The sequence below is a fragment of the Branchiostoma lanceolatum genome, chromosome 19 (genome assembly GCF_035083965.1).
Source record: "Branchiostoma lanceolatum isolate klBraLanc5 chromosome 19, klBraLanc5.hap2, whole genome shotgun sequence".
NCBI lineage: Eukaryota > Metazoa > Chordata > Leptocardii > Amphioxiformes > Branchiostomatidae > Branchiostoma > Branchiostoma lanceolatum.
The window spans coordinates 15,452,082-15,480,024 of NC_089740.1; the positions used below are offsets into that span (position 1 = coordinate 15,452,082).

Below are 27,943 nucleotides of genomic sequence, written 5' to 3' on the forward strand. Positions count from 1 at the left end.
TGAAGAGAAGAGTCTTTAATATACAGCCACCTTTTAAACACACCAATCAACAAACATGCAGAAATTCTACAGACAAAATAGTTCCAAGCGCGAAATCTTTTTATACATATAGGTGTAGGACGTTTAAATTACTGCAAAGATCTTATAACATCCTTAATTTACAGTAAAAATATCCGAGAATTTTGTCATCATGTTGGTAAATCGATGTTCTTTCCGCATTTTTGTTGCACAACTAAAAGTAAACTACCAGCCAATATTTCTTCTGCTACTTTACTCCAAGGAAGGTACCTTCAAGAACATTAACAGGTATTTTTACTTTTAGTTGACAAAAAGGTGTGTAACATAATTTCTCAAATGTCTATGTACCAGTTGTATGTATATTATTCCACGATATATTTCAACAATGGCACATACAGTGTTCTTGTAATAAATTATAAGATTTCTTGTAATAAACTATATTTTTTTATCGTTTATATTGTAAGACATATTTTTTTTCATTTATAAAACTTAACAGACTTTTAAACATTTTTCAACACCTTTTTTACAATGAAAATAGTTGTGATAAAGGTATCACGGAATGTGTTTCTGTATTCCGACGCCTACAGCACAGTTAATACATTTGTACGTTGTGGGTTTTTTGTTGTTGTAGGATTGTTATTTAGTGATGTAACTGACTGTTTACAAGGATGTATACGTGCAGCGATCTTTTCTGTCACAAGAAAGCTGAATCTTACATGATACATACACAGTCATAAGTTGTGTGGCATATTTTATCTCAAATGTACAGATTTTACACTAAGTAACGTGTCAGCAGTATTGAGTCATTTCCTGAATAGGACTGGTGATTTCGAGGGACCCGAAGTGTTGAACATGACAGTTGAAAAAATAGTTTTTATAAGAACGCCCTCAGTTCGCTGTCATACACTTGTACAGCGGACGTCATCAGGCCTTTACGTGAGTTCTGGCCGAAAAAATAGCCTCTTGATACAAGACAATAGCAGGATACTTTTTTTTATAATAATCAACTTTGTTGAATGTTGAATAATCATATGAGATCCAGAAATGCAACGTCTTAAAGTTTACTAATTATTGAGACACACATAGATCGTAAGCGTACATAAAAATCCACACCAAATCTTACAACTTTTAAATCATCGTTACGCTCAAAATCCTAGATTTTCACAAAACAGACAGCAATCTATCGCAGTGGTCATCATTTCAAAAGTGCATAAAGACACATAAAGCCACACCCATCTTCTTACAATTTCATACAAAGGCTTTTCCCTTAAGCTGCCAGTCCCGACTTAATTAGGGATACAGAAATGTGCCTTGTGTGCTGGACCCGGTTATAACCGGGATAGGGTATTCCCCAGAACAAAACAGCTTTCCGTGCGTGTAGCGCGCGAAGCCGGGAAGTTAGGGGAGTTAGCGCCGCCGGGTGTTTCGCGGGTTTCGTGAGGGAGATCAGGGGTCAAACATTTTTGATTTTTACTTGGCTAAAAAACCTGGCAGCTTAAGGGTTAAGTTGAAATCAATATTGGAAGGAATTTCCCCGATGTTGGTCAGTTTCCTAGTCTGACGAAGATGGCTTCCTGACTGGGGTGATCTTTGTGCCTCCCTGTAAAATAAACACACAAACATAATTAAACAATGTAGCGAAAAAATACATCAATATCATCATCATCATCATACATCAATGTAGTTTTAAGAAAAATAGTGTAAAAAGCATGAATATATGGAAAAAATGCATATAGTTAACAAATAAAGTGAAACAATGCACGCATATAGTCATGTGCAATGAAAAATACACTAATATCGTATGGAGGTACAGTAAAAATGCATCTTTAGTTGAAAATGACAAATAAAAACAAACTTCAAAAAAGGAAAATTAATATTTTTAGAATTGAAACTAGGATTGTGATGACAGAACTTTTCTGATGTAGACGATACTAATACAGTAATACAAAATTTGCTTGTTTTACCCTATATGATACAAAAAAACAAGCAAGCAAACAGACAAATAAACATCTTGATTATGTTCTTTCTTGCTCATCACAGAACGATAGAAAATATAGAACTAGTGTGTCTACAAAGTATATGCAATACAAACAGACAAACAAACAAACAAACAAACAAACAAACAAACAAACAAACATGTCCTTACGGTTTTGTTCTTGTGCAGTATGAAGCACACGAGCGCGATGACGATCATGATGGCGAGCACGCCGCAGGTCACACCCAGCGCGATGGCGAGCGTCGTGTTGCCCTTCCCTGGGGCAGGGGGGCGATCGGCTGGGGGTGGGGAGGGGAAACCAGCTGGTTAGTTAACTACTCACACATTAATGTAAACAGTGTGCAACGAAAGCAGTGGAAAATGAAATACATTTTATATGCGAATGTCCCGAATTTGAAACCGAAAGAAACAGATTATTCACGAAAGTATCCGAAATCTCCAAAAACTTCTCTAAATTAAGAAATACACAGAAACTCATATTCCTTTTGAAATCTTCCAACCCACTCATCATTGAAAGTGTGGGACTTTTTATTTTCCACTGCTTTCAGAGAAGAAATCAAACCCCGCATTAGTACCGTAGATATAGAAACTTACTGTAGAATAGCAATATAGAATGATTTTGTATTCATGTATACCTTTGTTTTACCTTACATTTGTATTTCGACATTGTTGTCAACATGCAATTAGCCTACGGGCATGAATTTGCAATAAACTATTATTATTATTAATTACTATGGAGCTTAAACCATACACAGCTTAGCCATCTATGGAGGCAATTATACTCAAGTTAGCAATCTAATCAAACTATGGAGCTAACAACTACAGTTTAACTGTACATACAGCTGGTTATCTAACTAGCCAAACAACTTCAGTAAATAAATGTACAGCTGGTTAGTTCATTGGTCATGTAGCTGACAAACTAACTGAGTAACTAGCAATGAAGCTGATAAACTAGTTAGATAAATAGCAATGGAGCTGGCAAATTAGCTAGATAACTAGCAATGGAGCTGGCAAATTAGCTAGATAACTAGCAATGGAGCTGGCAAATTAGCTAGATAACTAGCAATGGAGCTGGCAAATTAGCTAGATAACTAGCAATGGAGCTGGCAAATTAGCTAGATAACTAGCAATGGAGCTGGCAAATTAGCTAGATAACTAGCAATGGAGCTGGCAAATTAGCTAGATAACTAGCAATGGAGCTGGCAAATTAGCTAGATAACTAGCAACGGAGCTAGCAAATTAGCTAGATAACTAGCAATAGAGCTGGCAAATTAGCTAGATAACTAGCAATGGAGCTGGCAAATTAGCTAGATAACTAGCAATGGAGCTGGCAAATTAGCTAGATAACAAGCAATGAAGCTGGCAAATTACTAACTTGAAGATAATTAGTGAGTAATTGAGCCAGCTAGCCAGTTACTTGAATCTAGCAATGTAGCCAACTAACCGCCTATGTCCAAGTAGCTTTTAAGTAATTTAGTATTGACGATTGTACCCACCTTCACACATAGAGCCAGGCGTGGTGCCCGCAGGTGAGGTGTCCGTGTAGCCGGAGAGACAGGTACAGGTGTAGGAGCCCTCCGTGTTGGTGCAGGTGGCCTGCATGTGGCAGCTGTTCGCACCTGCACTGGCGCACTCATCCACATCTGTGGGGTGGAACAGTAAAAATCATTAGTACAGGTGCAAGTGTACAGGTATACAGGTGTTTGTACAGGTGTAGGAGCCCTCCGTGTTGGTGCAGGTGGCCTGCATGTGGCAGCTGTTCGCACCTGCACTGGTGCACTCATCCACATCTGTGGGGTGGAACAGTAACAATCATTAGTACAGGTACACAGGTGCAAATGTAAAGGTGTACAGGTGTAGGACCCCTCCGTGTTGGTGCAGGTGGCCTGCATGTGGCAGCTGTTCGCACCTGCACTGGCGCACTCATCCACATCTGTGGGGTGGAACAATCATTATCATTGGGACAAAGTACAGAAGACACACATGTGTCACTGTACTCACTGGTGAATAAAACCCTCCTGAATACAACCCATATTTCACCGCCATCTCCAAGCATAGTCACCAAGACCATAGTTCAGTGCACAGAACTTTGCTCATGCAATCTTTCCTAGCTGTTTTTGTAGCAGGGTATATCTTTACAGGGAGGGGTTGCATTTTCCAAAAGACAGATGCAGCCCCTTCCAAGATATCCATTCTAAGGATTTGAACCGGGGTCTCCCAATTTAACCAACTAAATCGAACCAGGAGCTCAACTGTGAGGCTGCTACCAGTTGAGCAACAGGGATCCCTGTGACTACTCAGCATTAAAAACAAAAACATGAAAACTCACCAGTAACGCTGATGCTGCTCGGGTCAAATGAAAACGCGCCACCACCACCAGAGTCTTGGATGGCCTGGGACAGCGCAGTGGACAGACTACCGGCCGTCTCGTTGCTCGCGGGTGCCAGGTTCACGTTGTAGTTGGTCACAACGCTGCCGTTACTGAAGCCGGTGATCTCCGTGCCCTTGAACGCGTCTCCGAGTTTGGACGAGTACAAGTCGTCAAGCTGCGACAACAGAGAAAACATGACATGTATGAATTTGGACATATCCTATGCATCGCGGTTGAGACTTGCCATGGCTTTCTATTGCTATCTTGTAGGAGTTCTTAAAGTTGATAACTTTTCTGAATTGTTGTACAGGCTGCCATACATTACATCAGGCACAATATTGTTGAGCAATTAACAAAGTTATTATCAATAGCATAATGTTAACGGAGTTATGAGATAACCTACCGTAGTTTTGAAGGCGGCGGATGTCGTGTGTGTGTGTGTGTGTGTGTGTGTGTGTGTGTGTGTGTGTGTGTGTGTGTGTGTGTGTGTATGTGTGTGTGTGAGTGAGTGAACCTACCGTAGTTTTGACAGAAGCGGCCAGAGTTTTGAAGGCGGCGGAAGTCGTGTGTGTGTGTGTGTGTGTGTGTGTGTGTGTGTGTGTGTGAGAGAGTGAACCTACCGTAGTTTTGACAGAAGCGGCCAGAGTTTTGAAGGCGGCGGAAGTTGTGTCGGCGAGATCAGCCGTGTAGCTCCGACTGGTGATCCGGATGGAAGCTGAGAACGACTTTGTGGCTGGAAGGAAACACGAAAAAGTTTGATTAGTTATTCCACAAATTTCATAACAAAAAGACATTTCATCAGCCTCCATAATGTATCCATTTGTAAACACAACCAGCATATACAACTGTACAGTAATGCAAGATTCATGGACAATAGTGTATGATGTATACAGAGGAATCACATAACAACACACAGTTTCATGCAGTGAAAATACAGTGACGTAGTTTGATGCATCCCCAACTACCTGTTTTCATCTTGACTACTAAGTGTTGCTGAATGTTCAATAAAAAAGTGTCCTAAAACCAAGGAAATGAATCGATGAGGCCTAAATATTACTGACCAAAGCTACTCTCTACCAGTACCAGGGAGTGTGCAGACTACAAACTTAAGAACTAGAACCAACAAAACGAAAGAGTGCCACATTGTCATCTGTCTCCAGATAGGATCCTGTGACACGTGTGGGATCTTAATGTGCTACTGTTTAATCACACAAACCATACAACTGTTCTTTGAGTCATTCTGTAACAAACCTACCAACACAGCTGACTTCCCCGTTGTCATGTTTCTCCAGAATAAGTCGTGTGAAATGTGTGGGACTAATCAACCATGCAATTATACTTTCTCTCTCTCTCTCTAGTTCTAATGAAACCTACCGACACAGCTGACTGCCCCGTTGCCATCTGTCTCCAGATAGAAGCCTGCCACACAGCCACAGGTGTGGGAACCCTCTGTGTTGGTGCAGGCGATGTTAGTCCCGTTACACACCGTGTTGCACTCGTTAACGTCTGAAACAACACAGCAAACAAATCAATGCGATAATCTAACCCATATTTCTTACAGTCTGAAAAGGTGATAGTCTTCTGTTATGTCAACAATTCCACAAATGTTATAAATCTGAATAAATAGATTTATCTACTGAAATATTCTAAGAAAACAACTTGTACAAGACACATTTACAAGTTTTCAGGTTTGGGATGTTTCAACCTAAAATAACATTGAAAGTAGAAACAGTGTTACTTGTTGGTAGATATACAAATATCTTAATCTATGCACATCAATCATTTAATCAATCAATCAATCACTCAATCTATCAATCAATGAATTATGGACGAGCAACAATCAATAATCATAAGCAATGGCAATAGATATGTCGATATCTACATTGATTAGGTAGTCAATCAACAGAGTACAGAGTAAAGCCCTTACCCTGGCAGAGGGTGGCGTTGGTGCCCAGCTCATATCCGGCGGCACAGGTGCACGTCTCCACACCTGAGATGACGGCACAGGTGGCCACTTCCGCAGGTGAACAGGTGAGGCTCAGGCAGGCGTCCGCAGCTGGGAGGTGCAACAGGTACATGTCAGGTGTTTTCTGCTTTGTTGTCGTCTATTGTTTTCCTTTATTCCATATACAGTAGAAGCCGCTTAACTGTACATCCCATTTGTCAGCGTATTTGGTGCAATTATCCGGATGGTGCAACAAAGCGAAGTTGCCCAGCTGGACCGCACCACCAAGCGGGAAGTTGTTTGGGATTTTGGGATTCCGTGCAATTAACAGGAGTGTGCATTAATCCACTGTGCAATTAAGTGGCTTCTACTGTAACATAAGTAGGGCTCACTGTGTATGTGTATGTAAAACAAGATCACACTTCATTGCAGTAAACAATTGAATTTGTTTACGTTTGACTACTTATCACTTAACTCAAAGGCTTCACAAAGGACATATGACTTGAAACAAAGAACAAAATGCTAGGGGGACGATATTTCATCTGAAAACTGTCAATCAAATACTTGTCCATAATCATTTCCCTACTTTCCGGTTTCCGACTCTGTGTACAGAGATCATCATTCATTCATTCATTCATTCATTCATTCATTCATTCATTCATTCATTCATTCATTTATTCATTCATTCACTCACTCATTCATTCATTCATTCATTCATTCATTCTCCTGTTACTCACCGACGCAGTCTGTGCCGCTGTTGTCCAGTTTGAGCCCCTCCGGACAGGAGCAGACGAAGGAGCCGTTCGTGTTGGTACAGAGGTGTTGGCAGCCGTCCGTGTTCAGGGCACACTCGTCAACGTCTGGACAAAATAAACCAGAACAAAGTCACGTACCAGGGGGCCCAAAATCCACCTTGAATTTCGGCCTCACAACACCCGCCCACATACCAAATATCATCGTAATCCATCAAGAGGCTCTTGAGTTATGCTGACTGGAGTGGTGCGGAAACACAAACATACACACATACACACACACACACACACACACACACACACACACACACACACAGACACACCCAAAACAATATCTCCATTTTTCATGGAGATAAAAATCAGAGATGGCAGACTTCACCCCTTACACATACTGCTCTATAACCTTTTCATGCAGTCCCACACAATTACAGCACTGAGGATGCATAGAAACACTGTATGTGGGGAGTGGCAGAAACACACACAGACATCATACTCAACACACACATATATACACACGGGCATACACACACACACACACACACACACACACACACACACACACACAGGCATACACACATACACACACACAGACAGACAGACAGACAGACATAGACAGACAGACAGACAGACACACTCACACACAAACACGGCCAGACACACACACACACACACACACACACACACACACACACACAAACAGACATTAGCCCCCAAACAATACTCCACGTACCATCACAGGACGTCCCATCAGCCCCCAGTGTGTAACCATGGTTACAGGAGCAGGAGAAGGTGCCGGGGGTGTTCTCGCACACCTGTCCGCAGCCTCCGTTAGACGTGCTGCACTCATCAATATCTGCAGGAGGAAAAAAAGTATTATCAGAAAAAATGGTACTACAGTCAAACCTGTCCTCGGCACTCACTCAAAGGAGGGAAAATGGTTGCTGAGGACAGGGTGGGTTAATCTACATGAAAATGGACGGGACTGTTTAAATGTGGTTGCTTGCGCCAGGTGGTTGCCTATGACATGTGGTTGCCTATGACATGTGGTTGCCTTACAATTTTGACTGTATCAGATTATCATCGACTATGCTCGAGTGAGTATCTGCATTTGACAAATGGTGCAGTTTAAAGTATTAGGAGTTTGTTTGGAGGGGTTTACCGGAAAGTCTAGGCTGTCTACCTGGGCTGTCTCTGCCTGGGCTAGCTGTCAAATCATAGTACAGATACTCCCCCATCTATACCTCCTACATATGATTACACACTAATGCAGTTGCGCCCCCTGTCAGCATGCAGCAAAATTACACCCCTTATACTCTTTAGGGCGTTCTTGTTCTGGGTCGAATCTCGCCAAAGGCGAGAGTTAGAAACGAGAGAATGGGTGTCGGGCAGCTTCAACTCCCATTCTGGACCAAGTCTCCCAAAAGGCATGTATTAATTTGTAATAATTTGCTTGATGGTTAGGTATTCAGTACTTTTTCATGACCTGTTACTCTCCAGCTGATACCTCGGTGATGTTGGTTCAAGTGTCATCTTCGTTTGTTTGTGTTTGTTTGTTTGTTTGTTTATGACACGTACCTTCACACAGTGTTCCCCCGTTGCTCTCCAGCTGATACCCAGCCCGGCAGGAACAGTTGTAGCTGCCGGGGGTGTTCGTGCAGGTTTCATGTTTGTTTGCTTGTTTGTTTGTTTGTTTGTTTATGACACGTACCTTCACACAGCGTTCCCCCGTTGCTCTCCAGCTGATACCCAGCCCGGCAGGAACAGTTGTAGCTGCCGGGGGTGTTCGTGCAGGTTTCATGTTTGTTTGCTTGTTTGTTTGTTTGTTTGTTTGTTTATGACACGTACCTTCACACAGCGTTCCCCCGTTGCTCTCCAGCTGATACCCAGCCCGGCAGGAACAGTTGTAGCTGCCGGGGGTGTTCGTGCAGGTTTCATGTTTGTTTGCTTGTTTGTTTGTTTGTTTGTTTGTTTATGACACGTACCTTCACACAGCGTTCCCCCGTTGCTCTCCAGCTGATACCCAGCCCGGCAGGAACAGTTGTAGCTGCCGGGGGTGTTGGTGCAGGTGTCATGTTTGTTTGTTTGTTTGTTTGTTTGTTTGTTTATGACACGTACCTTCACACAGAGTCCCCCCGTTGCTCTCCAGCTGATACCCAGCCCGGCAGGAACAGTTGTAGCTGCCGGGGGTGTTGGTGCAGGTTTCATGTTTGTTTGCTTGTTTGTTTGTTTGTTTGTTTGTTTATGACATGTACCTTCACACAGCGTTCCCCCGTTGCTCTCCAGCTGATACCCAGCCCGGCAGGAACAGTTGTAGCTGCCGGGGGTGTTGGTGCAGGTTTCATGTTTGTTTGTTTGCTTGTTTGTTTGTTTGTTTGTTTGTTTATGACACGTACCTTCACACAGAGTCCCCCCGTTGCTCTCCAGCTGATACCCAGCCCGGCAGGAACAGTTGTAGCTGCCGGGGGTGTTGGTGCAGGTTTCATGTTTGTTTGCTTGTTTGTTTGTTTGTTTGTTTGTTTATGACACGTACCTTCACACAGAGTTCCCCCGTTGCTCTCCAGTTGATACCCAGCCCGGCAGGAACAGTTGTAGCTGCCGGGGGTGTTGGTGCAGGCGCCATTTACAGCGTCGCACGAGTTGTTCATGTTGGCAGCACACTCGTCAATATCTGTGAAAACAACATCATTGAGTAATGCTCATCAACAATTCAGGATGTAAAAGGAAGATTTACCCAGCAATTTCAGTATCATGATACTAGCCTTGTTTGATAAAGCAATGTACAGAGGACAGACTAGACCCTGTATTCAGCTGACTAATCCTCAAGCTCGTTTTCCACAATACTATTCTATTGTCTTATTAAGTAAGGGTATGCAGATGAAGAGATTCAGGTAATAGAAAGATAAGCTATTATCTGTGAAATTTGTAGACAGATTTTGATATGGGAAAGTATTACAACTTCACATGTATTTCAACACAACGTGACATACAAACACAAGTGACATACACTAACAAACCGCAATGATCTTATGTCCATGTATCTTTGTTGTCGTAAAACTAATTTAAGATATTCGTGCAACTGTTTCACCTGCACAAGTCTGCCGGTCCTGGGCTAGTGTGTACCAGCTCAGTGCAAACACAACGGTTACATCTTTATCTGCCCAACTGTTGCAGTGCAATGCAGATAACTTTCATCTAACATTAAGAAAACGTTTAACAACTGTTTCACCTGCACAAGTCTGCGAGTCCTGGGCTAGTGTGTACCAGCTCATACATTCAGTGCAAACACTTGAATCTGTTACATCTTTATCTGCCCAACTGTTGCAGTGCAATGCAGATAACTATCATCTAACATTAAGAAAACGTTTAACAACTGTTTCACCTGCACAAGTCTGCAGGTCCTGGGCTAGTGTGTACCCGCTGATGCACTCAGTGCAAACACTAATCTGTTACATCTTTATCTGCCCAACTGTTGCAGTGCAATGCAGATAACTATCATCTAACATTAAGAAAACGTTTAACAACTGTTTCACCCGCACAAGTCTGCATGTCCTCAGGGCTAGTGTGTACCAGTTCATGCATTCAGTGCAAACACTTCTGTTTCATCTTTATCTGCCCAACTGTTGCAGCGCAATGCAGACAACTATCATCTAACATTCAATCAAGATGGCGGCAGAAGACGGACGCGTGTTAACACGCTCCGGCTGAAAGGTCGTTTATTGTGTCTTTTCCCAGCTGTATATGCAATAGTTAACTCAAAAGTGTTTGTACAAGTCATTACTTTTCCTACCTATTGACTTGAGTATAAGTTTTTGCGGTTTTATTCAGTTTAGTTAATTTTTTGGCACATAATCTTGACAAAACTCAACCCCAAGCGGAACCACGCCGGACACTATGGCGAACGACAGCGAGGAGCTCTACCTGACACTAGGAGTCTCACCGAACGCCAGCCAAGAAGAAATCACCGAGACGTATAAGAAGGAGGTCTACCGATACGAAAACGCTTCTAAACGTAGCAGAAAAGATCCTGTCTTCAAAGAAGCTGACGTAAGGTATCGAGAGGTAAGCAAAGCTTTTGTTGTCTTGTCTGACGCCACTCGAAGACAACAATACGACGCCGGTTCTCCTGCTCCAAACTCCCACAAGGCCTCAATCAAGATCGGCAAGCAAAGAACTGGCTATCATGAAAAGTACAACGAGCAAAGTGTTACGATCTTTCTACCAAAGAATCTCACCAAACTCTGGCTTGAGAAATGTGAAGAACACCATGGCTTACGAGCAACAGACGGAGGGAAACATGGAAAACAGATCAAGACGTCGTTCGTTGACCAGAAGTCTCACCAGCCTATGGGATCAGTCAGCATCAAATTCTTTGAATCAAGCCATAAACTACTGATCCAAGGCTCTGCTTACCTATTGTGGCTCTCTGAAATTTATCCCGAGCTCAAAAAGTCCATAGGTCTTACTCCAACCAAAGTCACTGCCAACAAACAAGCGCCTGATCTCGACGCCGACTCTACATCGACAGTCTTAACCCCAGCCACTATAAACCTTCCACTCTGTTCTTCATGTCAGCAGCCAGTAGAATCAGGCACTTGTGATGCATGTAACACTGTTCCTAAAGAAATGTTTGATATCAACTGTAATAATGTTACTGAAAGTGAAAGTGTCACCCATGTAACTGAAGAACCCAAGATGGCGAACAAGAGCGTCACTTTTAATCAGTCTATTGTTCAGGAAAGTGTGACCAAACTAGAGTCGTGCCTTGCCGACATCATCACCGATAAGAATTTGTTTGAGGACACTGTAATGCAGAAGCTCTCCGCTATAGAAGCAAGAGTTAGTTCTTGTGAACATCCGCATATTTGCGTTGGTCTCACTAAAGAAGAAAAGGACCGGCTCCTGAATGACATTTCACGACTAGACCAGGACAAACGTGAGCTTGAGAGTAAGATCAAGGCGTTAGAGTCTAAACACGAGAGATTGTCCGCTGCCGTCCGCGAAGCAGAAGCGGTCAGCTTAAAGCGCCACATGAACTCTGTAGAAACTCAAACTTCTAATGATTCATCAGACCGCGCTGATAGATTGTTACGCGATGTTGCATCTATCTCTATTCAGAACAGGTTTCAAGTTCTGGGTAATAGCAATGACAATGCTGACGCCATATTTGTCAATTCTCATGAGTCACATCACAACGGCGACAAAGAAAACTTCTGCGTGGGGAACAAAGACTCACAAAGAAGTGAGAAGAGAACAGGAACAGACATCCGCTCGCCAAGAACAAAACAACCCGCTGGCCTAAATTTGCAAAACAAAGAGGCTCCACTTGACATCTTGATTCTTGGCGATTCGAACACAAGAGCTATCCAGACAGACATCTTGTACCCTGACAAACAAGTGAGAAAGGAATTAACATTCAATCTGACGCAGGCTACAACGTACATCGAAAGCACAACCATGCCGGACCCAAAGGCGATATTCTTACACGTTGGAACAAACGACGTACGTGACCTGAAGGACCCAACAGCAGTTTCCGAAGGTTTCAGAAAGCTTATCAAATCTGCTCACGACAAGTTTCCCCACACTTCCTTGGTCGTTTCTTCAATCTTACCAAGAAACGACAGGAACCTCCAGGTGATAGGCGACAACGTGAACTCTTTCCTTCAAGTTGTAGCCGAAGAAACCAGCCACATACTCCTCGTCGACAACAGCAACCTGTCACAGAATGGGGGGATTAACGAGTCACTGTACAACTCTGATGGATACCACTTAAACAGATACGGAACTCGGGTCCTAGCCGCAAACATCAAGAAAGCAGTCAATCCACTTCTAGGTCTAGGCCAATATGTTGGTAGAAGAACACGTCCAGAGTCCGCTATCCGCAACACAACTCCTACCAACGATTTAAAGACTGGTCCCTCTGATGCCAAGCCATCAGCCCAAGAGAATAGTTTGTCAAACCACGGCCAGCACGGAGGGATGTCATACAGAGAGGCTCTGCTCCAACCCCCCAAGTCAAGAATCCAACAACCATGCAGATCCGACCAACCAAGTTCACAAATGCAACCGCAGGATCCTTCCTTGACTAACGTACCTTCATCGGACAACCGCCCTACGTCTGACCGCAGTCTTTCACCTGACCGCCGCCCTACGTCTGACCGCCGCCCTTCACCTGTCAGCCACCCCGTACCTACCGGACTCCAACCCTCCTTGTTTGTACACCCACAAGAGCCTCGGGGACCTCCGCCTGCGGGACCTTGGGGACCTCCGCCCGCGGGTCCATGGGGACCTCCGCCTGCGGGACCTTGGGGACCTCCGCTTGCGGGACCTTGGGGACCTCCGCCCACGGGACCTTGGGGACCTCCGCCCGCGGGTCCATGGGGACCTCCGCCTGCGGGACCTTGGGGACCTCCGCTTGCGGGACCTTGGGGACCTCCGCCCACGGGACCTTGGGGACCTCCGCCCGCGGGTCCATGGGGACCTCCGCCTGCGGGACCATGGGGACCTCCGCCCGCGGGTTCATGGGGACCTCCGCCTGCGGGACCATGGGGACCTCCGCCTGCGGGACCTTGGGGACCTCCGACTGCGGGTCCATGGGGAACGCCGCCGTTCTTCTGCAACCATCCAACTGGTCCATGGAGGATGCCTCCTCCTTTCGTCCCCGGTTCGTCCAGCCCTCCAGCAAGGAAGAACGAACGCTACCCTGTCAACTCTCCCCGCTCGGACCAGAACTGCCCTCCCGCCGCATGGTTCCAGTCCCAGCCCCCACCCTGGTCATGGCAACCCGACATGCCGTGGAGAGGTCCATCTTCCGTCAAGACGTGGTAGGGGTAGATGTCTGCGACAAGTTAAGTTAGATGATACTCATTTATTTACGTTAATTGTTTTACTTCCTTATATTATTAGATGTATGTTTAGTTTCTTGCACACATCATCGATTGTTAGACAAGTAGTTACCTAAAAGTATCCTCTGAGCAAGAAATAGAGTTGTATAAACTTTAAGACAATTAGTAATGACCTAATACTTCGCTATAGTTGTTGATTGTTGTAGGTTCAGCTGGAGTAGGGGCACAATATTCCACTTTGCTTTTGTTTGACCATTGTTAGATATGAAAGTGTTTCCAGGAGGAAACAAGACGTTCTGTTTCTGGAATGTCCACGGGTTGGGATCAAAATTAGACGATGTAGATTTCTTGTCCCGTATCAACAAATTTGACTTTATCTCGCTTCTAGAAACCTGGAGCTCTGACAAATCTGAAATCAACTTCCCTAACTACAGCTACTTTCATTTACACCGCAAAAAGAACAAAAAAGCAAAACGTTACTCCGGAGGCATAGTATTTTTCTTTAAAGAACAATACAAACATTATGTAAAACAATTACCATCCAAATCGACAGACGCACTTTGGGTGCGAGTTGATCGCAAGCTACTGGGTTTAGACAAAGATTTATTTATTTGTTCCGTCTACATCAGTCCAAGTTCTTCTACAACACATAAGCATGCTGAAAACCATGTCATTGAAATTATAGAGGAAGAAATTTCTCGGCATAGCACTGAGGGTTATATACTACTCGGGGGTGACCTGAACTCCCGACTAGGTAATTTACCTGATTTTATCGAAGAGAGTGCTTTCAATGAAAACCAACCAAACAACTCCCCAAATTTCAATCAGGATAGACAATTCATGGACAAATCCCCTCCAAACAGGTTCGGTAGATTTCTTGCTGACTTGTGTATTCAAGCGAATATAAGGATTCTAAACGGAAGAGTAGTTGGTGATTTAAAAGGCAATTTTACTTGTCACCAGCCAAATGGTAGTAGTACTGTAGATTATGTAATTGCTAGTCAGTCATTATTTCAACATATTTCTCTATTTCGCGTTAATCCATTAACTATTTTTTCCGATCACAACATGTTATCGGTAGTGATTCGCACGAAACCATTCATCCAAAAAAACAAAAGGGTTAATAAAAACACAAAATCGCTTCCAAAACGATTTCACTGGAATGAAAATTCAGCTCAGATATTTCTCCAATCCCTCAGCCAACCTCATATAAAGGACAGACTACGCTCTCTCTCTGTAAAGGAAAGTGAAAACACAAATAATGAAATTGAAAACTATGTTTCTGACTTTAGCTCATTACTTAGGGACGTCGGGTTTACTTCATTAGGTGTAAGAATTAACAAAAATCGCAAACAAAAGGCTCGAAATAAGAAATGGTATGATAAAACCTGTATAGAAATGAAAAGAGAACTCAAAAACTTAGCTTCTTTACTTGAGAAAAACCCGTCGAATCCAAATGTGCGAGGGGCATTCTTTAAAAGAAAGAAAGAGTACAGAAAACTTTTAAAAAAGAAAAAGAGGGAATTCCATCAACATATCATGGACAAACTTTCTTCCCTCAGGGAAAAAGACCCCAGTGCCTTTTGGAAGTTAGTTAAGAAGCTTAAACCTGACAAATCGGAACATAGTTGTCAAATATCAAATGAGGCATGGTTGCGACATTTTAGTACATTAGACAAATCCTCAACTGATGCTATTAACGATTCTGAAACCGTACTCCCACACGTCCAATCACACCCCGCATCCCCCCTTATACCTGCAGAAGACTCGACACTAGACTCTCCGATAACATCTGAGGAACTAAACTCAGCGATTTCAAACCTAAAAAATAACAAATCCAGTAGCAGCGACATGATAACAAACGAAATGTTAAAATGCGGTAAACCAATCCTACAGAAACCATTACTCCACTTATTCAACTCATGCTTACAAAACGGTTACTTCCCCGACGAATGGTCTCTCAGTCATATCGTTCCCATACATAAATCTGGCGACACATCACTCCCTGACAATTACCGGGGAATTTCTATTATTAGTTGTTTGGGGAAATTATTCACCTCTATTTTGAACAACCGTCTTGTGAAGTATGCGGAACAGAACAGCCTTTTCAAACCTCAACAGGCCGGTTTTAGAAAGAGTTATAGGACATCTGATAATCTATTTGTTTTAACCACTTTAGTCAGCAAATACCTCAGTAAAAATGCTCGAATTTATGTATGTTTTGTAGATTTCAGCAAAGCTTTCGACTCCGTTTGGCGAGCTGGTCTACTGTTCAAATTAAACAACCTTGGAATAGGAGGAAAGTTCTTAACGACCATAAAAAACATGTATTCAAAAACCACAAATTGCATTAGAACCGATCGCGGTCTCACTGACACGTTTTTAACTAACTGTGGGGTTCGTCAAGGCTGTAATCTGTCTCCAACTTTGTTCAATTTATTTATCAGCGACATAACAGATGAATTTGATCATGCTTGTTGCAATTCTCCTGTACTTCACAACATGAAAGTTCCATGTCTTCTGTACGCGGATGATTTAGTATTATTTTCCGAGTCCCAACAAGGCTTGCAATCATGTCTTGATAGATTAGAAAAATATTGTTTATACTGGAATCTGAAGGTGAATTTAAAAAAGACCAAAGTAATAGTCTTCTCTAAAGGAGGTCGATTACCAAAAAATTGTTTCTTTATGTTCAATGATAATGTCATAGAAATTGTAATGTCTTACTGTTACTTAGGTATAGTTGTAAGCGCGGCTGGTACGTTCAAGGCCAATAACAAACAGTTATCCAGCAAGGGACTAAAATCTTTGTTCAGTATCAGACAATCACTAGACAACGCTGATGCTTCATTAACAGTTAAAAACAAACTCTTCGACACATGTGTTAAACCCGTTCTACTATACGGGTCTGAGATATGGGGGTCATTTAAAAGCTCAAAGTTTTGTCCTATTGAGTCCATACACTTAAAATTTTGCAAATACGCACTCAATCTTCCAAGAACAGCTTGCAACCTTGCAGTACGGGCAGAACTAGGGAGGTACCCCCTTTACTTAGAGGCCTCCCTAAACGCCATTAAATTCTTTCTTAGGATGCGCCACAACGTACCAGCTGACAGCTTACAAGCCGACGCCCTGTTATGCCAACTTCAATTAGAAGCCAATGGCACAAAATGCTGGGCGTCCGGTGTCCGTAGCATGCTAGAGGAATGCGGTTATGCCTTCGTTTGGAGTGCACAAGTATCCTTAGGAACAAATTTGTCACTTATCATCAACTCCATAAGGCAACGATTAAAAGACATCTATACTCAATCATTCTCATCCGAAATCCACAACGATAACAGAGATAAATCTTACAGCAACAAACTCCGAACTTACCGTCTGTTTAAAACATTGTTTAAAGAAGAAGAGTATTTATCCATTAGCAACATCAAACACAGAGTGGCCACTACTAAACTCAGGGTTAGCTGCCACAGATTACATGTCGAAACAGGAAGGCACAACCGCACGCCTCTACAACATAGACTTTGTCAATATTGTAATTTAAATCAAGTAGAAGATGAGCAACATTTCGTCCTAGATTGTAAATTATACGATAGCGAAAGAAGTGTACTTTTTAACTTTATCAAAGAAAAATTCCCATATTTCGAACATCTAAATACAACAGACAAATTCATATTTTTATTACGCTTAGATAATCCTTATATAAGAAATACTGTCTGTTCATACATTTACACATGTACAAAGAAGCGAGAAGAAGTCGACACTACTGGACTAGCTTAATTTAATAACACGTTTGTCTACTCTATATGTTTACAGCTTGTATTGTTGTATTTATATCCTTGTATGTTCCATGTGTTAAGTTAGACGACCTGTACCTAGCCCCTCGGGGCATGAATGCACAATAAAGGTCTTTCATTCATTAAGAAAACGTTTAACAACTGTTTCACCTGCACAAGTCTGCAGGTCCAGGGCTAGTGTGTACCCGCTGATGCAGTCGCACACTTCTGTCACGTTGATGACGGCACAGAGCTGAGTACAGGCCGTGTCGTTACTACAGGACTGGGCAGCTGGGGAACAAACAAACAAACAAATTAGTAAACAAAACAACGCAACTGCATCATTTCTATAATCATATTGAGTAATAATAGTCCACTATTTAGGCATAGTACAGGATTCAACAACTTGTTAAAAGTACACCAAACAAGTATAACGTTATATCTACTAGTAGGTATATAAAGCAATTAAAAGAAGAGCCATGTACAAAAGTATGGGAATAAAATGCAGATAAAATCACTCACAAGTTACTTCATACAATCACTTCTCACACCCCGCAGATCTACTTCCAAGTGTCGTCTATTCAAGCTATAGTACTGAATCGTGTGACGTATTAAAGGGCAGGGTGTTTGACTGAGAACCCAGGGGTCCCTGGTTCAAATCCTGTCATGTCACCGATCTTCTGCCCTTGGGAAATACACTTTACATGACACCCAGGAATGAAAATGGGTACCTGACTTTGGTTGGGGAGGTAAAAGGCGGTAGAAAGAGAGGGATGGGCTCCACCTTCCAGTACCATGCCCTATAGACACAGTGGATAACAACCCATTGCACCTACGGCCACAGAAAGGTTACCTTTCCTTTTTTTTTTACACAATCAAGTTGCGGGGATATGACTTAATGAACATGTAGGGACAGCGGGAAGTTACAGACCTTCGCAGGATTTCCCATCGGAGGCGAGGGCGTAGTAGTCCTTACAGGTGCACTCAAACCCGCCGACCGTGTTGGAGCAGAACTGGGTACAGCCGTGGTTCGGACCCGCACACTCGTCTATGTCTGGGGGGGGGGGAATTTACAATGTTCAGCTTAGATTCACAGATGTGACTCCTGTAATATATGCTCCAAGCAGATGTGATGCAGAACTGGGTACAGCCGTGGTTCGGACCCGCACACTCGTCTATGTCTGGGGGGAGGAATTTACAATGTTCAGCTTAGATTCACAGATGTGACTCCTGTAATATATGCTCCAAGCAGATGTGATGCAGAACTGGGTACAGCCGTGGTTCGGACCCGCACACTCGTCTATGTCTGAGGGGAGGAATTTACAGTTATCATCTCAGATTCTCAGGTTTGGCTCTTTTGTACATTATACAAAATGTAGTACAAGACCACAGAGTAGAAGTCAATCGTGACAGTCAATATTAGTAATAGCAGCTAAGTTTAAATCCATTTTGTTTATTTTTACTCCTACTTTGATACATGAGCGAGAACAACAGTTTATCGTACATTACATAAATGCAATGTGTTTCTACACTGCTCATTAAATAATGTAAATTCGATTATTTCTGTGGAAGTAGATGAAAGGTTTTTGGAGTGTTTCAAGTTAGCTGAGTTGAAACAATTTTGTTAATACAGTGTCAATACAACAGAATCGCCTATATGCGGTGTTGTGGATTCAAGGTAGAGAGGTACCGGCAAAAATAAAATCATCATAAACAGTCAAGATTTACCTTCACAGGAGTGGTCATCTGCCGCGAGTCTGAAGCCGGAGTCGCAGGCGCACCGGTAACTCCCCTCCAGGTTCAGACAGATCCGGTCGCACCCGCCGTTACTCGTCTGGCACTCGTCTATGTCTGAGAAAGCACAGAACATTATATTGTTCACTACTTGTTGTATTGCCTTGTGGAAGGGACCGACAGAGACAGTATATACCGTTATACCTTGTATTCTAGGATTTTGCCTGGTTGTTTTGTGGTAAGACAATCTGCACGGGTAAAATCTGTACTCCCTGCTTTCACCACACTGTCGTATATGATCATACAAAAGATAAAATGTATAATTCCAAGAACAATATATATTTTCACATTGAAACAAACCATGTTATACTGTATGCCTTGATGATGTAAACTGTTATAGCTTTCATTCAATACATATCAAAGAAAACTAACTTACATTTTAAGTCAGTTTGATAAGCTATGAGTATGAACCACATTTACTTTTAGATCTATGGATGTACATATTTTGTATTATTGGAATCCCTCCAGATTATCATAGAGGAAAGTGAAATGGATTTGGTGCAGTTCTACCCTTTAGCTGTCAACCTGAGATTGGATTGGTTTTGGATGTATGTGAATGGAGTATACAATATCTATGGCAGTAAAGCTACTTGTTCCATCACTTGTGTGTTACACGTTACTTATACAGGTGTGTCCTTACCTGTGCAGGTGGTCCCATCACCTGTGTACCCATCGTTACAGGTGCAGTTGAAGGAACCCTCGGTGTTGGTACAGGTGGCCTGGGCATCACAGTCATGCACATCTGTGCTGCACTCATCAATATCTGTAAAAAGAATGAATAAAAATATAAATCAACAAATTAAACTGTAGCCTATAGATAGCCAAAATGTATAGTTTTTGTCATGTATGTCCTGTCAGCCTTAAGATTAATAAACTTATATTGGATCACAAGTCATGAGCTTTAGGCTATATTGGCAGATCCCAATAGCATCTAATATTCAAAACCATGAGTAGAAAAAGATAGCTTCATTTCGTAGTAGTAGTATGTCTGAGTATTCAATATTTGATTACTTTGCTGCTATATGAGGTTCCCTGGGGGGTGTCCCTGTGGTGTAGTGGTCTGCGCCTTTGCTACTCTGCCACATCTGGTTCAAATTACTTGGACCAGAAGGACTGGGGTTCTAGCCCCGGGTTAGGACACTTCTGGACAAGAGGCGCATTGAGTCACACCAAAGACTTATAAAAATGGTGCATACTTCTGAAACAGTATGGAAGTTAAACACACTCCACTGCCAGTGGACTAGCCCCCTGCTGCAGTGATTGCACCACAGTGTGGCCCAGGGCTATGAAACGGGGATGGGCACTGCCCTATACATCAATTATGGTGTGGGAGGATTTTAACTTTAACTAATGAGGTTCCCTGACACACGGGTGGGCAGCAGTCGGCTAGTCTTCCCACCATTGCTTCCAATCTGCTCTGTTCAGCTGGTGAAGCTGCACACCTTAATGCACTTTCGATGCATTTATTTTACAGAATTCAAAGACGACAAAGATTGAGTCCATGTTCTTACCCTTCTATAGAGACTTACGACACTAGTAAGAACCCTACCGACACATGTCCTGTTGTCCGCCAGCATGGTATACCCTGCCAGAAACTTGCAGCTGTACCCGGGAGCCTTGCAATGTTACATGTGGCGTTCTTACACTCGTGCTCGTGTGAATTGGTTTCAATTTATCATCTACACTGCATTATTAACATCATAGGAACCAAACCTACCGACACATGTCGTGTTGTCAGCCAGCATGGTATACCCTGCCAGGCACTCACAGCTGTACCCGGGAGCCTTGTAATGTTACATGTGGCGTTCCTACACTTGTGCTCGTGTGCATTGGTTTCAATTTATCATCTACACTGCATTATTAACATCATAGGAACCAAACCTACCGACACATGTCGTGTTGTCAGCCAGCATGGTATACCCTGCCAGACACTCACAGCTGTACCCGGGAGCCTTGTAATGTTACATGTGGCGTTCCTACACTTGTGCTCGTGTGCATTGGTTTCAATTTATCATCTACACTGCATTATTAACATCATAGGAACCAAACCTACCGACACATGTCGTGTTGTCAGCCAGCATGGTATACCCTGCCAGACACTCACAGCTGTACCCGGGAGCCTTGTAATGTTACATGTGGCGTTCCTACACTTGTGCTCGTGTGCATTGGTTTCAATTTATCATCTACACTGCATTATTAACATCATAGGAACCAAACCTACCGACACATGTCGTGTTGTCAGCCAGCATGGTATACCCTGCCAGACACTCACAGCTGTACCCGGGAGCCTTGTAATGTTACATGTGGCGTTCCTACACTTGTGCTCGTGTGCATTGGTTTCAATTTATCATCTACACTGCATTATTAACATCATAGGAACCAAACCTACCGACACATGTCGTGTTGTCAGCCAGCATGGTATACCCTGCCAGACACTCACAGCTGTACCCGGGAGCCTTGTAATGTTACATGTGGCGTTCCTACACTTGTGCTCGTGTGCATTGGTTTCAATTTATCATCTACACTGCATTATTAACATCATAGGAACCAAACCTACCGACACATGTCGTGTTGTCTGCCAGCATGGTATACCCTGCCAGACACTCGCAGCTGTAGCCAGGAGCCTCGTTGTTGCACGTGGCGTTCCTACACTGGTGCGCGTCGGTCTCATTCGGCAGGAGGAGGCACTCGTTCAGGTCGGCGCAGGACTGGCCGTCCCCGACCATGCCGGTCGGACAGGCGCCGCACGTGTAGCCGGCCGCGTCCGCGTCGAGAGGGGCCGGGGCGTCCGTGCAGCTCACACCTGGGGGGGGGGGTAGATATCAATCAGTCAGTCAGTCAGTCAATCAATCAATGGATGAATCAGTCAGTCAAGCTATCAAACCATAGCTGTTCACTCATTTTTTTGTTCGTTCGTTCGTTCGCTCGTTCATTCATTCCTCCACTCCTATGTACCAAAATAACGGAGGCCACTCACACTCACTCACTCACTCACTCACTCACTCACTCACTCACTCACTCACTCACTCACTCACTCACTCACTCACACAACCACCCACTCATTCACTCACTCACTCACTCACTCACACTCCCGCCACGCAATCTCATTCATTTATTCATCCATTCACTCATTCCCTCACTCCTACCCACCAGGATAGCAGGGTGTGACAGAGCAGCCGTCCGTGTCCGTCTCACACTCGTCCCCGTCGAATCCCAGCAGGCAGTCGCAGGAGGCCAGGGCGAACCCGTTACTCCGCTCGGCCAGGGTCGCCTCCCAGTTACACGAGCCTGGAACACACAAAGAGAAACAGTTTCAACAGGCGAAGCTTACAATACTTTGTGGGGAGCCTGCATTGTAGAGGTAGGCAGCAAATGATGATTTCTTTAGTGAGTTCTTTAAGGGCTTTCTTCCTTCTCATTTAAACAAAAAATAAAGCAATCATTTTGGGGCCAATGAGTAGAGAAGCTTGTCTTTTAAATGAATCATTAATTTCTAATTTGTAAAAAGTTCAGTATTTGATCAAGGACTTCAGGAAGACTAATAAGTTTGTGATATTCACAAAGTGACATTCACAAACAAACAAACAAACAAACAAACAAACAAACGTACCGTTGTTCTGGCAGGAGCAGACTGTGACGTCAGGAGATGCCAGCGTGGCGGCGCCGGCGGCGTCAGTAGCCAGGAACTCCAGGGTGACGTTTGTGGTGTCGGCAGGCGTCCATCTGGTTGGCACAGAGAGAGAGATTCCTGGTAAGTCAACTACATCTTTTGCACTTTGTATTGTGGCTTTGTTGGCCTTATGGGTCAGGTAGAAATCCTGGGCTTGAAACTTTACTTCATGCACAGTACATTTTCTGTCTCATGATCATATGAAACAAACAAGAAAGGCATTTTGGCAATGAAAAAAACAGTCACCGACACATAAGGTATACATAACACAACATAGGGAAAATTTAAGATGCCAACATTTTGGTAACTCTTCAACTGCCTGCCTTATTAGTGACCTCTACCACTTTGTGGCGTTGATTTCTCCCGGCGTCCCGTCCTGTATGGTGACGGTCCTGTCCTGTAGTGAGTGTTAGTGTTACAGTAACTATGCAGTACTCACGTGTAGTATCAAAACAAAGAGATAAGTCAATTTTATATGATGCAATTGTTAGATATTGCACTTTGCGTATTTAATTGAGGTATCTTTGGTTTTTGGTTAGGATACAGGTTCTGGGTAAAAAAATGTTCATGGACACGGACTAGATTTGTCTCGGAACTTCAAGATAAATTTTGCTGTTTTGTATCTCAGGTTGGCAGAGAGAGAGAGATTCCTGATAAGTCAACTACATCCTTTGCACTTTGTATTGTGGCTTTGTTGGCCTTATGGGTCAGGTAGAAATCCTGGGCTTGAAACTTTACTTCATGCACAGTACATTTTCTGTCTCATGATCATATGAAACAAACAAGAAAGGCATTTTGGCAATGAAAAAAACAGTTACCGATACATAAGGTATACATAACACAACATAGGGAAAATCTAACTGAGGCCAACATTTTGGTAACTCTTCAACTGCCTGCCTCCCTTATTAGTGACTCTACTACTCATTGTTGCAGAGTGGTGTTGCCTCAAGAACACAGTCTCAAACCTTGTGATCGTGACAAACTTAGCCTTTGCCAATGACCTACCAACCTAGTGAAGCTATTCACTGATCAAACAGTTACTCACGTGTAGTAGTTTGTTGCATTGATTTCCCCAGGCGTCCCGTCCTGTAGTGAGATGGTGACGGTCCTGTTCTGTAGTGAGTGTTAGAGTAACTGTGCAGTACTCACGTGTAGTAGTTTGTGGCGTTGATTTCCCCAGGCGTCCCGTCCTGTAGTGAGATGGTGACGGTCCCGTCGTCCGTGGCCTCCAGCTGCAGACCAAACTCCTGCCCAACCCTCGCGCGGACCTCGGATGTCACGTTAAACACGGGCGGCGTGTTATCTGTAAGAGTGGAGAATGGGAATTTAGCAATGCTGATCTGGGAACTTACAACCAGTGGCATGTAACCTAGACAAAAAGGAATGGCAATTGATTTCCTCTTGAGAAGGTTCAGAGGATTGATCACGTGTAGTAGTTTGTGGCATTGATTTAACAAAGGTTAAAGCTTGTTGGTAAGAGCTTTTCTTTGTGAATAGAAAGAGTGAATAGAATATTTAAGAATGAGCATAAAAGACCAGAGTATTTCACCATTGGCAAAGTCTGAATCCCCGGGAGCAAGCACCCAAACTATTTGAACAAGTCTCTTGATAGTCAGTGAGCACTGAATGATCTCAAAGATCAGAATCATTTCCATGGTAGCCTTTTCTGCCCATTTTTTTCCCTACTATCAGACAATAATCTTGCATCATCTATCTTATATCTGATCAGTGCCCACACTATAGTTCAGACATTTAGATCCATAATGGATGATCATCCCGTGGCACATGACGTACCCAGAGCAGCGTTGCTACTGGCAACCGCCTCCAGCGCAGCTGCCGCGGCAGCTCCCATCGCCTCGTTCCCAGTCAGCGCGATGTCAAACAGACACTCCTTCGCAGTGGCGCTGCCGCAAACCTGTCAATCAATCAATCAATCATCAATGACTTAATCAGTCAATCAATGAAGCTGGCAATCAGTCAGTGAATAAATGAGTGAGTTAGCAAGTCAATGAGCCTGTCAGTGTCATTCATTCATTCATTCATTCATCCATCTTCTTCTACTTTATTCCTCCCTTGGGAGAGCATTGAAGTGGACATATTTACAAAAGGGATGCCATGTCACTTCACATGTGGTAAACTGTATAGCGATCCTGCTTTAAAAAAATGAAACTTGTTCCTAAAGTATGTAGTTGTATCATTGTAATCAATCAACTTATTTTTTGTTGTCAGAGTTCAAAGTCTTCCAGTGTTTACATTTAGTGAAAATGTCTTTTGTATCTAGAAGAAATCTTCTGATAATACTATCTCATATTTCTTACTGTCAACGTATGATAAAACGATACACTCAACAAGATAAAGCAAAAACCTACTAGACTTTTGTTGTATCTTGAAATAAGAACGCACCTCAATAGCTCTCAACTTGTCTGCCTCTGTGGCAAACATGGAGTCAAGGTCAAAGAACAGGGGTTGGAAGGTCAGGTTGCCGTATGTCGCGGTGTTCTGGCCGTTAGGATAAACACTGAAGAGTGAGATCGTGGATGGGTCTGCGCCCATTTCAGCTGCAGCGTAGTTCGGCAACGCCCCTGGTTTGGGTTGAAAACAAAGTTGGTCTCACTTTTTTGTTCAATACCAAAAAAATTTAGACAACAACAGAAGGGGTTTATAAACATGTCTTTATAAACTTAAGGAGTCATTTTTGAAACCTGAATGGTTTGTTCTATGCTTCAACTTGCTCCAACATGTTTAAAACCATTTCAACTCTTTCCTGCAATAGGGAGAAAATAGCAAATGGCTCTGTCCCTGGTGCTGAAAAGGAGGTGGATGCTTTCCAATGGACAATGCAACAAATTCACAGCATTTTGTAAGACATGGCTTAGTTTTAGATATATCTTAAAGACGGAATGAATCAATAGATATTCAACAATTTTCTGTTTCTGTGCATACCTCTGTGTATTGGAAATAGTTTATTCTGAATTAAAGTCTCCAAATTTGTATCTAGTTGTAGAGTTTGAATTGTCTTTATATATTGTTTACCTAGAGTCTAACCTTTATAAATGAAATAACAAACAAATTCATTTACAGGCTTGTCCCCATGGAAACGTCTCCGCCTCCGCAGGATTAGTCACGTTGCTAATGGCAACCGCAGTTCCGTTCGGCCAATAGAATTCGTCGGTGTTGTCGTCGTTGAAGTTACCCAGCATGCCCTTGATGTGACCCTTCAGGTCAGGGGTCATGGAGACTGCGTAGGTCAGCATGTTCAGGCCCGCGTCAACCTTGGGGGGAGGGAGGGAAGGAGTGAATGAAGGAATGAGTGAACAAGTATCAAATAAATATGAATGAGTGAGGTAATGAATGAGTGAATGACTTAATGAATGAATAAGTGAATAGATGGTTTCTGGTAAAAGCTTATCAATGAAAGCCTCTTGGCAGAATCACAACTTCCACCTATGTTATCACAAAATATTAAGTTACTAAGAAAAGCAAATTGAAGCTACATGTTGACATACAATTACTAGGAAATTCCATGTTTGACATAAGAAAACCTTTAAAACAATGACATGAAACTCTTAAGTATGGCTTTGTTATAAGCCTTGAATATTCAGTTTTGTAAACTGTGAAACTATCTAAAGTACAGACCTGCACGGAGATTCCAGATGTAAAAATGACCTTCACCCCAGTCACATCGCCGCTTGAGGAATCTGGGGGCAACAAAAGTAGTCAGAACGACTGTTTCGGAACCTTTCTAAGAGGATGGAGTGGCAAGTGACATAAGGATCAAAATGAAGGTATCCTGTAAAGGCTTTGACTTGACTTGTGTACAGGTACAGGTAATATGATGAAGGGATTTTACTCAGGACCTACCGTGTGCAAGGTGAACACTTTACCAACTACAGCATTGCACCGAGTATATCATATGTCATATTCAGTTGATCAGTTGGAATTCTCAAGGCAAACACTGTACAAATTATCAACCTGCAGTTCAGTAAGGGAAGTACAGGGGGCGTAAGTGCACCTGTGATCAGCTGGAACTCCCCGTCGCTGAACTGGCTGCTGCTGCCGCTGGCGATGTCGGCCAGCGCGACCTGTGTGCTGTCCACGTACACGTCCAGACTGGAGCCTGTGCTGTCCAGGTACAGCTGCACACTCGCGCTGCCCTGCTGGACAGCAATGCCACTGAAACAAGCAGAATAACATGCATCAAAAACACAGCCAGCACGACCTTTGTGCTGTCCACGTACACGTCCAGACTGGAGCCTGTGCTGTCCAGGTACAGCTGCACACTCGCGCTGCCCTGCTGGACAGCAATGCCACTGAAACAAGCAGAATAACATGCATCAAAATCACAGCCAGCGCGACCTTTGTGCTGTCCACGTACACGTCTAACCTGGAGCCTGTGCTGTCCAGGTACAGCTGCACACTCGCGCTGCCCTGCTGGACAGCGATGCCACTGAAACGAGCAGAATAACATGTATGAAAATCACAGCCAGCGCGACCTGTGTGCTGTCCACGTACACGTCCAGACTGGAGCCTGTGCTGTCCAGGTACAGCTGCACACTCGCGCTGCCCTGCTGGACAGCAATGCCACTGAAACAAGCAGAATAACATGTATGAAAATCACAGCCAGCACGACCTGTGTGCTGTCCACGTACACGTCTAGACTGGAGCCTGTGCTGTCCAGGTACAGCTGCACACTCGCGCTGCCCTGTTGAACAGCAATGCCACTAAAACAAGCAGAAATACACAATTAAAAGCATAGTCAACATATATGAATACAATAGG

General features: G+C 43.3%; 2 protein-coding genes across 2 annotated transcripts in view; both read right to left on the reverse strand.

Moving 5' to 3' along the window:
- LOC136425204 (fibrillin-1-like) lies at positions 1-27,563 on the reverse strand. The gene is made up of 23 exons (XM_066414000.1): positions 27,177-27,563; positions 26,801-26,862; positions 26,244-26,436; positions 25,568-25,746; positions 24,959-25,079; positions 24,314-24,467; positions 23,105-23,217; positions 22,645-22,782; positions 22,052-22,297; positions 20,135-20,257; positions 19,429-19,551; positions 18,632-18,754; positions 17,872-17,991; positions 9,613-9,750; positions 7,813-7,935; positions 7,068-7,190; positions 6,313-6,441; positions 5,760-5,891; positions 4,904-5,118; positions 4,344-4,560; positions 3,511-3,947; positions 2,165-2,292; positions 1-1,618 (listed from the first exon to the last, which is right to left on the reverse strand). The coding sequence occupies exons 1-22, from the start codon at positions 27,493-27,495 to the stop codon at positions 2,233-2,235; spliced, it is 3,588 nt and encodes a 1,195-aa protein (XP_066270097.1). The 5' UTR covers positions 27,496-27,563; the 3' UTR covers positions 1-1,618; positions 2,165-2,232.
- Positions 27,544-27,943, reverse strand: part of LOC136425205 (uncharacterized) — a 39,451-nt gene continuing 39,051 nt past the window's right edge. The window contains exon 52 of the mRNA XM_066414001.1: positions 27,544-27,748. Within this exon, the coding sequence (XP_066270098.1) occupies positions 27,544-27,748 (205 nt within the window). The remainder of the gene's footprint in view (positions 27,749-27,943) is intronic.

Bases quoted from the DNA above. Each gene is read 5' to 3' on its own strand.
- LOC136425204 (XM_066414000.1), bottom strand. From the start codon at position 27,495: ATGTTATTCTGCTTGTTTCAGTGGCATTGCTGTCCAGCAGGGCAGCGC. The intron at 24,468-24,958 runs GTACGTCATGTG...CCACTCTTACAG, and splicing joins CAGTAGCAACGCTGCTCTGG to ATAACACGCCGCCCGTGTTT. The intron at 17,992-18,631 runs GTCTGTAACTTC...TTTGTTCCCCAG, and splicing joins CGATGGGAAATCCTGCGAAG to CTGCCCAGTCCTGTAGTAAC.